The sequence below is a fragment of the Eurytemora carolleeae genome, unplaced genomic scaffold (genome assembly GCF_000591075.1).
Source record: "Eurytemora carolleeae unplaced genomic scaffold, Eaff_2.0 scaffold731, whole genome shotgun sequence".
NCBI classification, from domain to species: Eukaryota; Metazoa; Arthropoda; class Copepoda; order Calanoida; family Temoridae; genus Eurytemora; species Eurytemora carolleeae.
Genome location: NW_019396921.1, coordinates 120,623 through 133,655, shown reverse-complemented (window position 1 = coordinate 133,655; position 13,033 = coordinate 120,623). Strand labels below are relative to the sequence as shown.

The 13,033-nt window shown below is 32.0% G+C and overlaps 1 protein-coding gene across 3 annotated transcripts in view; it reads right to left on the bottom strand.

Annotated features, from left to right (window-relative positions):
• Positions 1-4,186: 4,186 nt before the first annotated feature.
• The window catches only part of LOC111710134 (death-inducer obliterator 1), a 38,099-nt gene continuing 29,252 nt past the window's right edge, over positions 4,187-13,033 (bottom strand). For 2 of the 3 annotated variants that reach the window (XM_023484169.1, XM_023484171.1), the window contains exons 38-47: positions 12,667-12,728; positions 11,904-11,953; positions 11,152-11,240; positions 8,838-8,960; positions 7,619-7,748; positions 7,048-7,215; positions 6,839-6,931; positions 5,329-5,452; positions 4,519-4,578; positions 4,187-4,369 (exon numbers count right to left, since the gene is read on the bottom strand). In XM_023484169.1, coding sequence (XP_023339937.1) covers positions 4,256-4,369; positions 4,519-4,578; positions 5,329-5,452; positions 6,839-6,931; positions 7,048-7,215; positions 7,619-7,748; positions 8,838-8,960; positions 11,152-11,240; positions 11,904-11,953; positions 12,667-12,728 — 1,013 coding nt within the window. In that variant the 3' untranslated portion in view covers positions 4,187-4,255. The remainder of the gene's footprint in view (positions 4,370-4,518; positions 4,579-5,328; positions 5,453-6,838; positions 6,932-7,047; positions 7,216-7,618; positions 7,749-8,837; positions 8,961-11,151; positions 11,241-11,903; positions 11,954-12,666; positions 12,729-13,033) is intronic. The other variant, XM_023484170.1, reaches the window with a different exon arrangement.

Genomic DNA, 13,033 nt, shown 5'->3' with positions numbered 1-13,033 from the left:
AGATTATAAAAAAAATTTTAAAACTGAATTGGGGTAGAAAAATAGTTCAAATGAGCAAGAAATGCGTTGATTTAAACTACAGGATATGACGTCATGTCAGTAGTTCAAATGAACAATAGTTCAAACGAGCAATAGTTCAAACGTACCATAGTTCAAACGGCAGTTATAGTTCAAATGCGGATCCACCTGTGTAACCAATAACCATAGCTGTAGTCACTGTAGTGCATTTTCTCTAAGACTAGTTTTTTGAGAATTAATTTTAAAGCGTATTTGTATAATTTGTATAAAAGGCAATTTTTAACAAAAACTTTCCTGAAATTGAATAAAGCGTTATTGAGCATGAATCATTTTAGGTGTTGAGGACGTTTAACGCACAGCAATTCTTACGTCCTCACAACCTTATTTTCGAAGTCAAAATGACGTCACTTTGGACGTCCAAATGACCAAACTTTTGACTCCCAAATGACCAAACTTTTGACGTCCAAATGACCAAACTTTTGACGTCCAAATGACCGAATTAGTCATTTATTTTTCCTACATTTAACCACTGAACAGAGCCTAATTTATTCTATTAGTACTGCTACCCTTTAACCCTCCCCACTGGTATTACATTTACACCATAACTGTCCTTCTGTTGNGGTTTCAAGGTATATTCCTACAAAAGATCATTTTTCCATCAAATGATTAAATTACTTTTGAAATGTAATTTGATATTATTAATTTTTGATCATTTTTAGCACATAACATTTAAAATTGCGTTTAATAAATAAATTGTTGGAGGCTCAAGCAACCAAAATAATCAATTATACGTTAAATACAGATGGATGTACAGAACGTTCAAAACGGTCAGATAGATTCCTATGGCAGCATTTTAGAATCGAGACCGAGCGTTAATTTAATTGGCAGAGTTTTGCTCTCCTTTCATTTCTCTCATGTCTTCTACATTTCCCTTCTCATTCAGAAGAGGTTTTCATCATGAGACGTTGAAATGTCAAATCTCCCAGATAATCACATTTATTACAGGGTGTCCCAGTAAACATGATTATACTCGATCATTAATTTCTAGTATATGGCATTCTTAAGTTTTATTGTTTAGAAGGGGGGTATCTTTTGCGCCCACATTTTGGGCGTATTCCTATTTTTTAAATCGTTCGTTCTCGTGATAGAACGATCGTTCCCCAGGAACGACGCCCAGCTATCCCCCCCTCCTGCTCCCTTCACCCCATGCCTAGTATATATAATATAAGATGCTATACCAGCTGACCAACTACCACTTTAGCTACAAAATATTCTAACAATTATTTATGGTAACTACAGGCCGTAACTACAAACATGCTTTTATGTGTAGTAGTTCAAATAAAAGTTGGATTTTCAGGGCTTTTAAAAGTGGAATAGTATTAATTTGATTTGCTTATTTTAGCAAAATTTCCAAAACCAAATTGTTTAAATTATGACAAAAAAAACAGATCCAATTAGAGCTAAATATTGTTGAAATAAGACAAAAAAGTAAAAATTAACCAAAAGTTTAAAATACCGATATTTCCCACGGTGTATCTAGTTCTAACATTATGATTTATTTTCAATATGACTATATGAATTTTAAAATCTTTTACACAAACAGAAACAGGCAATAAACTTGTAGCGAATATAGCCTATGTAGCGTTTTTTATTTTTTAATCATTCAATCTATCAAACAAAGCTATTTAGGAGACTGAAAGATTATAGCTTAAGGGTGCCTACTGCCTACATACACCCTAACGTACAACTTACCCTAACGAAAAAATCATGCCGTAATTCCCATGTTTATTGGGACACAATATGCAGGGATCTGACCAGACAAATTGGAAGATTTGGAATCTGGGATATTTAATTTCCGAAATCAAAACAAATCAATCATTCTGCTTATTTTAGAACAGATAGAAGTCTTGCTAACATGAAAACTGAAAAGTGATTTTGGATAAAATTTAACGATTTGATTGACCACCCTCTGATTTACTTGATCCAACATAAACCTTAGACTATCTGGGTTCCAGTTTTTAATAATACATAAGTTAAAGATGGTGAATGATGTAAAACTCAAAGCAGGGGTTCTAATTTACACTCTTGTGTCATGTATCTATTTTGGAATTGGGCCTCTAACTTTGACCATAGATACTGTAGCCTTGGTAGTCTCAGTGTTTGCACTGTACATAATGTACATGTTTTTCAAAACCAGACCTCATTTGCATCAAACTGTTATTATTGGACTAATGAAAATGTTGGTGTTTGTTTACCTTATTGGCGTGATTAAACACTATATTTTTTATACACTGTTAAATGTGTTCCTGGACTCCGTAAAGGCGCTATTTGAAGAACATCCAACCTTAGTGTGTAGCTTGTTCTCACCCCGCTGGATTTTGATTGGTGGACTAACAACTTTATCCTTGATCATTTTAACAAAAACATTTCTAATCTTGTTCCCCCACAAATTCTTGAATCTTCAACATGAAAAGTGGACCATGGTATGTGTAGGTTTAACACTGACAGTCGTAGTGATGGATATTGGTATTCATACAGGACTTAATGGCCACTACTGCAATATTAGTTTTGCTATCCGTTTAGCTGGCGAGATTGGAGTTAACGCTAAAATTCCTACATTTCGATCCGTACCATGGCTTCAAATTATTATTTTGATTGTTGGAGAAACCATTTCGTTCCTTGTACCACGGTACAGAGCTTGGCAACAAAGAGCAGAAGTTGTGCCTGTACAAATCCCAATTGCTGTAATCGTACCTTCAGCCAGAAATCCTGTTCCTGTAGCTCAGGGCGGTTGGGTTGGAAATCAACAAGAAAATATAAACACTAGTGAGAAAAAACTGTCCAGAAACATTACCCTTTTAATGGGGTCTCTTTTCATCGTGTCTAGCTTAATGACCATTAATGCTTCTACAAGTGAAAATGTAGACTTGAGATTTATACTACTTCAAATCGAAATGTTTATTCTACGATTTCACATAAACGTTCTTCCTTTAGCATGGATACTCAGCACAGATGAGACCTTAGAATTTGCGTCCAAGAAGTGCAAAGAAATTTTAATCTTGGACTTTTGGCCTCAAGCTATCAGAGATTACTTTTCTGCAGACCTTTAAGGTTTTTCAATGTTCGTAATTTATCATTAAAAGAGGTTTTAATGTCACACTGTACCACTATTTGTTAAAACTACTATATATAATATATGGAGTAAAGTGCATTTCCATAATAATATATTTGATGTGTTTATAGTTATAATAAATTACTATGGTTTACTTCATTCAATGCCCTACAACTCCAAATAAGACAGCAAACGAGTAGTCATGTAAAGAAGCAATGTTGCGCAAAATGTATATTTCTAAAACTTTTATAAGATAAGTTTATTCATATTTTGTCTTGTTATGACTGAAAAGTGCGACAAAATGTTCAGAGTTTTTGGCTCATAACCTAAACTTTTAATTTCAGAAGCTAAAGTTGAAGGCTTAGAAAACCAACAAAAATTCTTGCTGTGTTCTGAAAATCATTCAGTAAACCATCAAAATACTCAATTGTTAAAGATTTGTAGCACAATAAGGGAACAAGACTTTTTCGGGTAAACATAGACGTCAGCCTGAATAGGGTTAATGAACATTTTCAGATGTAGTCAAATATGTTTTTTTTCAAATGCTACGGAGTGACATTTTAGGCAGTGAAAGGGGGAGGACAACAAATATATCCAATATAAAACACTTAAGAATTTAAGCAAAGGACTTCTTTTGTTTTATCATGCATAAGCAATGAAATAATTTCCTATTTCATGTATTTCTAACCCATTAATTTGTGGGGATAGGGTTAAAAAGTATTAATCATTAAATGGAATAAAACTTCTAAGCAAGCAAAAAATGCCTTTATATGCAGCACCTTTTTATATGAAAATAGTTGCAATAAAAACATTCATTATAATAAGTACACACACTGTTGATTATTTATTATTGAAAACTTTTTTAAATCTGTATTTATTACAAAACTTATTAAACATTAACTATTTAACAAAGATTACAGAAAATATTTACAAACTATTTCAATTCAAGAAAAAACTTTCAGACATTGTAAATTTAAACTTACAATGACACTAAGTAAATGAAAAGTGATTCATAAAAACTAATATTATTGTTATTAACTCAATTAAGTACTCATATTCAACAAAATTGCACTTGCGTTTATTTTTACTTAGTTCTCAACAAAAAATTAAAATTTCCCGCCGTTTCTATTTGGAGGTTTGGTTTGGTTCGTCCATGGTTGGCGTATTTTCTCGATCGTCTTCCCTCAAGTATAGTCGAAAATCTCCGTCGACGTTCTTCAAGTTTACATCGTCCTTCTTCTAAATAATTGTTTACAAAAATCGCTAATTCAAGAGAAAAAAATCGTTTAAGAATGATACAAGAAAAATAGATCTTATTTCGATTGTTTTTGGACAAGAGAAATGTCTCAGTCATTTTCATAATTTTGTTGTTTTAATAAAAATTATACCTTTGATTGCGGGATTTGAAGAGGTATGGTTTCAAGCTCCTGAATGTCGTCTTTATTACCCTATTGTAAAATTTTTATAAATTTTGGCTACCAAAAAGTAAAAGTTTACAATCGTTACTTTTCCTTTAGAAGGGCTATTGTGGAAAAGAGTTTTGAATTTCTGATATGCTCGAATATAAATTACAATTTATTATACAAATAGAATACAAGAACGAATAATTTATACGTTGAAGGATTCGATGATTACGTAATAATTGAAATGATAAATATGTTTTGTAATGAGTAATGATCAATATGTCGTCTATTTGTGCATAATTTTGCATATTTTTCTCTTTTCTATTGGAAACCTGTATTTTCAAAAATTTATTTAAACAAATTTAAACTACACCATTTATATATGTATTTATATCTTTGTGTATGAATAAATCTTTATAATAATAATATTACAGATAATACATTTCAAAAAAAATTAGACACAGAACTTCTTCTTGGTGTAATTACATCTATGGCTATCAAACCTCATGCATCATGATTGTCCTGTAAATTAACCCATCTAAGGTTTATGGCTTAAACTAACTGTGTTAAAATAATTCTTCAGGCTTGCATATTATAATAAAATGTTTTGCTCTCTTTAGAAGAATATTTTTTTTTGTTTTTTGATAACATTTGATATCAAATAAAATTAGCACACTTAGCCTAAAGTATAAGTTCTGCCATGTTGTGTTTTGCCGCTATCTTCTGACATTTCCATATTTTTCCATAAAAGATTAAACGCAAACTATGTAAATTAAATCTACGAGTGAAAGTCACCTCAGGATTTTCCAGTACTTTGATATCATCATCGTCACTCCAGTTTTCAGTCACTATCTCATTAGGCTCAGATCGTTTCCCGCCATTTCCGCCATACCGAGACCTGGAGTCACGATCCCGAGATCTATTTAAAGAGACGTTTACAAAACAAGTTCGATGTTAAGTTGTATTAATGCAAATTTGAAAAATTTACCGTTTCACAAAAATATAATTTCATTTGTGTTTTTATATTGCTAGTTATTGGTTTGAGTATGAAATTAAAAAAGAACAGTAGTTTTACACAGTCATCGTCGTATATATCAATACAATAAAGACGAATTTCGATTTAAATTTTGATTTCTACCAAGGTTTCAACCAGCATGGAAACACATAAACATGGTAACGGCATTGATATCCAAACAATGAAGACGACTTTTATTTAAGTTTTTATTTTTAACAAGCCTTTTTTCAAATCACATGTTTACAAAAGAAGCTTTAAAATGACAGCTTCTTCTGTAAACGTGTAATTTGAAAAATGAAAGTCGTCTTAATTGTTGATAAAAACGCTGACCACTGTATTTTTAATATTATTAAGTTTTTTAATATATTTTATATTGGATTTATTGTACTGAAGATATTCTAGATTTTCTATCTGAACATTTTAAATTATCATTTGAGGTTTTTTTTATGTAAAAGTGAACTGTGGATGTATGTGACAGAAAGAAGAAATAAAATTGAAAAATCTCAACACGTTTTATATAAGATAAATGATGACATCTTCCTTATTTTTGCTCGATCAGAGATTAAGGTGCAATAACTATTTCTAACACTGTAATTTTGGTTCGCAGTGCTATAAAGTTACTGGACAGAAATTTTCTCTTTATCGAGAAGGTTCAAGCTTTTCGGGATTTTATATATAATATAATATAATCTAAAAAGGCGAGAACCTTCGAGATATAGAAAAATTTAAGTCCAAAAACTTTATAGCATGTCGTGCCAAAATAATAGTGTTATAGGTAATTTTATGAAACGTTTGTGTACTTGTCTTATTTCAATGGCTGTTTCTAAATCAAATAAGCTTTTAAACAAAGCAGAAGTCAAAATATAAAGTTGATTACAATTTTATTTTCATTTCAACTGAAAAAAATATTTTGGAAATATCCTAATTTTTTTGGAGTGAATCCGGGAACCAATCAAAACTTTATAGCACAAGTGCTGTAATGTACAGCTAATTTAACTTTATAGCACAATGATAACTTTATAGCATGTTCATTATGAAATTCACGATGAAGTGAGTAAGAATGATAACGCAAACAATAGTTTCATAAAAGGTATTTTTGTGAATCCACCATAAAACTCTTTAGTAAGGATCATTTGAAATTACATAGACAGCCCCTTTAATCCTAAATAATCAGTAAATGATAATTTTTTTATGTCAAATGTTAAAATAATATGAAATAAGTTGTTTTTAAGATCAAATTCTGCGGAAAAATACGATCATACAGTTGTCACCTATTTGTATCGAGACTACCTTGATCGTTCTCGATGCTTCCTTTTAGATCTTGATCTTGATCTACTTCTCGATCTTGATCTACTCCTTGATCTAGATCGAGTTCGCCTTCCTCTGAAATTCAGAAATCAATTACAACCCTCAACTTGTTACGTCTGAATATTATTTCAGTAATTTAACGGGAANTTATCTAATTATTATTGATTTTAAAGGATTTATATGAGTTCAACCTGTTGTGCCTTTGATCCTCTTCTTCTTCCCAATCTCTTCCAGTTCTCTCCTTTCTTCCATACTCAGCTCTTCTCTCTCCCCGTCCGCCAAACCCCGGTCTTCTCTCTCCCTGTCCGCTCCAGACCCTCTCTACACCCCCCACACCTCGTAACCCTCGCCCTCCACGACTAAAAAGTAAAAGTAATTTCAAGTAATCAAGTGATCAGGTTCAGGATTACTCCTCTTAAAATAGAAGGTCCCTTAAAAATACGGCGACAGTCCCTTAATAGGTTCCTTTAGGGTCACTGAGCTCTTGGCATAAATCCAATGTGTTCAGTCTTTGTAACTCCATGTAAAATGTATCTAAGTGCGACCCACTGTGGAATAGGAAGACGACATTCAGTTTCATGTGCATTTGTTCAAGATATAAATAAAAAATTTACCAGTTACCTTGAATATCAACATATCAAGAGAAATGGGTCTGTGAACACTACACAATAACCGTTTTCCATATTTAATGGACTAATTAAAACCATAATTTGTTATTCCACAACTTTATAACTGTATGTATAATAAGGTTTCCCTGTATACCTGATCAGGCCCCTATCTAAGGGATTGTGGCCCCTAAGTAGATTAGGTTCTACTCTTCTCTGCTCCTCCTCCCTTGCCAGTTCAAGATTCCGTACTCCTTCACCAAACCGGTTCCCGGGCATTCCAGGACCTTCAACACAAAATGTGTAAACAAACATCAATAAATATAAAATAGTAATCTCTGTTTGTATGTCGGATCATAACTCAGAAACCTCTTGACAGATTTGCCTCAAATTTTGATTGGGGGAACTCGGGAGACCATGGGAATATTCTTAGCTTGGTTTTGAGATTCTAAAATGAGTGAATCCACTTTTAACGAAAAAATTAGCTAAGTAGTAAAGAAATAAGGAATATAAAGAAACAAGGAATATAAAGGAGATAGGAATATAAAGGAACATGGCATATACAAGAGATATGGAATATAAAGGAACATGGAATATAAAGGAAATATGGAATATAAAGGAACAAGGAATATTAAGGAACAATGAATATAAAGGAGATGGGAATATAAAGGAACATGGAATATAAAGGAATAAGGAATATTAAGGAATAAGGAATATTAAGGAATAAGGAATATTAAGGAATAAGGAATAAAAAGGAACAAGGAATATAAAGATACAAGAAATATAAAGGAACAAGGAATACTTAAGGAACAAGGAATATATAGGAGATAGGAATATAAAGGAACATGGAATATAAAGGAATAAGGAATATTAAGGAATAAGGAATAAAAAGAAACAAAGAATATAAAGGAACAAGGGATATGAAGAAACTAGGAATGTAAAGCAACATGGAATATAAAGGAACAAGGAATATAAAGGAATAACGAATATAAAGGAAAAGGAATATAAAGGAACAATGAATATAAAGGAACAAGGAATATAAAGGAAAAGGAATTTAAAGGAACAAGGAAAATAAAGGACCAAGGAATATAAAGGAACAAGGGATATGAAGAAACTAGGAATGTAAAGGAACATTGAATATAAAGGAACAAGAAATATAAAGGAATAACGAATAACGAATATAAAGGAAAAGGAATATAAAGGAACAATGAATATAAAGGAACAAGGAATATAAAGGAACAAGGAATAAAAAGGAAGAACGAATATAAAGAAACGGAATATAAAGGAACAAGGAATACAAACATTATTTAACACAAAACTTTCACAAATATACACCAATGAATAAAGGGGCTAATCTGTCCTTAAAATGTCCCTACCTGGGGGCGGAAGGGGCCTAGGTTCCTTCAGGTACCCTGTTAGGGGTAGAAGGGGGACCCCTGTAATACCAAGGTTGGGTGTGGACCCTGGAAATCCAGCAGTCAAAGGTTTCAAGTCAATCCCTTAAAATAAAAAATAATCTGAACGATATTATGTTCAAAGGGACTGTGTGGACGTAATTTGAACCGACCCTTCTTGTATGAAGGTTCAAGAAGTATGAACTAGATACAACTGACGCGGCCCAACCTACGTGTCCAAATGATTATACATGCTTTTCAGACGGTTCTCCATTTGTATAAGAAATATTTGTCTGATGTACAATTACCGCGTATACAATAAACTATTCTGAATAGTTCTCATACAAATGGAGTACCAAAGTATGTATTATCAAATGTTAGGGCGGGCCGCGTCAGTTGTATCTCCCTTTTATTCCATACTCCTTGTGTACGTTCCATTCACAACAGTAACCGTTGGATGATAAAATTTAATCCTCCTGTATCTTTTAAAATTGAATATTTTGTTTTTTAGTTGCAGCTCTTATGTAAATGTGACCTGCGGATTTCTGCAGCAAGCGAGAAAGTAGAAAACAACGCTTTCTTCCTTTTTGCGAAGATAAAAGTTTTAAAGGTTGCCGTTGTGAATTGGAGGGTCACTTCAAATTAGGGCTTTGTCCCTTTAATGCTAAAAAAGGAGCTTTAACATCTTAATGATAAAATTACGCGCATCGCAACTATAATCTAATATCTTTGTAATCTGATGGTATAAAACTTTGATATTTCAAACTTGACTATTTTATCTCGCGGAATCGTGGTTTGAAATATATAAGGTTCAGGGTTGAGCAAATTAGAGTTTGAGACGAATAATCAGTACCTTGAAAATGATTCTACGTCTGAAAAGAAAATTTTATTTTAAGCTGTTTAGTTATCTTAGTATCTTCAAATTCTATTTTTCTGAAGCACCAATATTTTGAAGCAAAACCAATCATTAAATAAACTCCAAGCAAAAATAAAAAATTTAATTTTTTTTGTAGAAAAATTAAAGTGAATGCGGATCTTTTCGAAGTATATTATTCAGATCTTTATAAAAGTATGTTTAGAATTATAATAAATATATTCAGAGATCTTTATAAAAGTATGTTTAGAATTATAATTAATATATTCAGAGCTTAGACCTTTTTAAATACATTCATATCATTTGCAGATCAACAACACCTTTTTCCAAGTATATTTATATAGCTTTCTGCAGTATATATTTTAAAAACATTCAGAGGCCGAAATTAAGGAATTTGAGCCTCGGGTTAAATTTAAGCCGCGGCTCAAATATGATTGGTTCCACTAAGAATCGTATTCATGGTTTCAAGATTTAATCCGGCGCTCAATTGAAACCGGTTTTTGGCGGATTAAAGACGCGGCTCAAATTACTGGTACGACTTTGTGCCTTCGTAGCTCCTCTAATTTTTATTTTTCGCACAACATGAAGAAAAGCAAATATATCAGTCGCATTCTAAAAACAGTAAGAACTCCCACCACAACGGACAGAGACACGTGACTACTATACTGCACTACCATTGATGTGAGTTCTTGTGACGTAATATGGACTTAAAAATAATATTATCAATTATATCTATTAAAAATAAAAGTTATAAAATAATAATTTGAGAAAACCGAAGTTACAATCCTGTTTCTCCAGAATATCTTCGTTTTCAGATTGATTGTGTATTTGCTGAATATGATCTAGGTTTACACCTACTATTTCTATTCAAAATTGTATATATAAGAATTTGACAAAGTATAATATCAATTTCTCGAGACAAGAACATTTATATAACTTTCATCGGTCGCGATCATTTTTTTTTGACAGTCCCTTTAAGTTTCGAACTGTCCTGTAGAAAACCTAATATTTGTCAAAATAATTCATAGATTCAAAATATTTTAAAATCAAAATAGGAAAAAACTTTTTTGGTCTTTTTAACATCATGATTTATGCCATGTCTATCTTTTTAGCAAAACAAAATCATTAAGTATGTGATTGTGAACAGTGCTTTTACTGCTTTGGTAGAATATTATTAAAAGACTGTGTGTGAATATAGAATGCGCGGTTAAAACACTCTCTTCTCCGAACAATCTGAAAAGTGCAACATTTTGATAATCTGAAAAATCACATTATACATATACTAGACAACAAAACTAACATTTATTTTACAATATTAATATAAAAATCACAAGGTGTATTTATTCAAGAAATCAGTGATCTTAGAATGATTTCTGAGCGCACGCAAATTACGTTTCGCGCGCGCAATTGACCTCTACTGACCTTTCGGTTGGGCCACATCAGTCATAAATGCTGGTGCACTGGAATGGAAGTTAGGAGGTGGACTATTGAATACACCAGACCTCATTTCACTTAAAGGATCATAATCAATTATTGTTGACGACATTTTAAATAACCCTCTATTTTTAGAGTCCGATTCACAAATATAACTATGTCTGATCATAGACGTCGATAAAATCAGTTTTTTTTTACTCGCTTGTTTGATTTTTATTGAACACGCCGTTTTAATAAATTCTATTTAAAATGTGGTTTTAAAATGTATCAAACCAAACCAAACCAAACCAAACCAAACCAAACCAAACCAAACCAAACCAAATCAAACCAAATCAAATCAAATCAAATCAAATCAAATCAAATCAAATCAAATCAAATCAAATCAAATCAAATCAAATCAAATCAAATCAAATCAAATCAAATCAAATCAAATCAAATCAAATCAAAGTATTGTTGTAAAACAGACATGACACTCGTTAAATGGAGGAAATGGAGGCACAATTGCAATTACGTCTAAAATAACTTTTCTTTTATTTTACAAAAAATATCATGGTAATAATATTTAAAAAAAATTCAGTCAAGTTCGGCTTTAATCGCTAGAATATAACAACTCTTAACTTTACTAAAAGCGAAATAACATTATTTTCTTTAGGCTAGCTAAGCTTTCAACTTCTATAGAGAGGATAGAAGGGGGTCACCAATATAATTTAATTGGAAAGTTGATTTTAAAGATGTTTCACCTCTCCGCCAATTTTCTTGCCAGTTCTGCTTTCCTATTATCCACTTCCTCCTGGATAAGGATTATTAAAAACTAGTGATTTTTTATCCAAAAATGAGGATATTTAATGAAAAGGGATTTCATTGACCTCCCATCAAGAAACTTTTGAAAATGCTAACCTCAACCTCCCCGCCCACTTATTCAAAGAATTTTTTTTTACAAAGCTTCAACCCCCCAGGGGCGTACGAGAGCATTTGTGTAGGGTGGGGGGGGGGGGGACTTTTTGGGGGGGGCGGCACATCAAAAAAAAATTGCCCCCCCCCCTTTAAAATCCCTTTTTTGAAAAAATATTGATAACTTTTTAACTATGTAAACTATCCAATCATATACACACTTCCTTATAAGAAGTGTTAATAAATTATTAACGTAATTTTCTTAAGTGGACTCATCAGACACTTCCTCTTAACACTGTGGTGTAAGTTTCAATGGGTGAAAAATAGAGATGGAAACGTTTCTTAAAAATATCTATATTTTCATAGAAACGATACATATTGTATAATTATTAATAATAATATCAAAGATATATTTACACTGAAGTAAAAAGTAAAGTAAAAGTATTGATAAAAGCTTTATAATGAAACTTTTTTAGTTAAGGACGAAAGTGAGATTTTGAAGTATTTTTTTTTAATGGGTGCCCCTCGTACGCCTCTGAACCCGAATACCGAGTATCAGCAAATCAAAAACCTCCCCTATAATCACCCAAACACATTAAAATTAAAATTTACCTGTAATTTTTTTAATTGCTCTGTGAACCCTCCCGTGTCACTACTCTGCACGGTCTGTAAACCTAGAGCAGGAAAAACATTTCTTTATAGACAACTTTTCACCAAAACCTTTACTCGATATAAACATAGATATTAAAGGGAGAGACTGGCTATACATGGTAGTTGAGCTGAAAGTGTAGTACTGTAGAGGAATATACTTAAGTATTCATTTAAGACCAATGAGACATTTTAACGGTGTACAATTTTTAAATAAGAGCGTAAAGCCATGTGTAATGTTTCCCCAGTTGTTTCAGCCAGCAGCTTACAACTAAGAATAACATCTAACAAAACAAGTACAATTACTATTATACAAACTAGTTGCAACTTG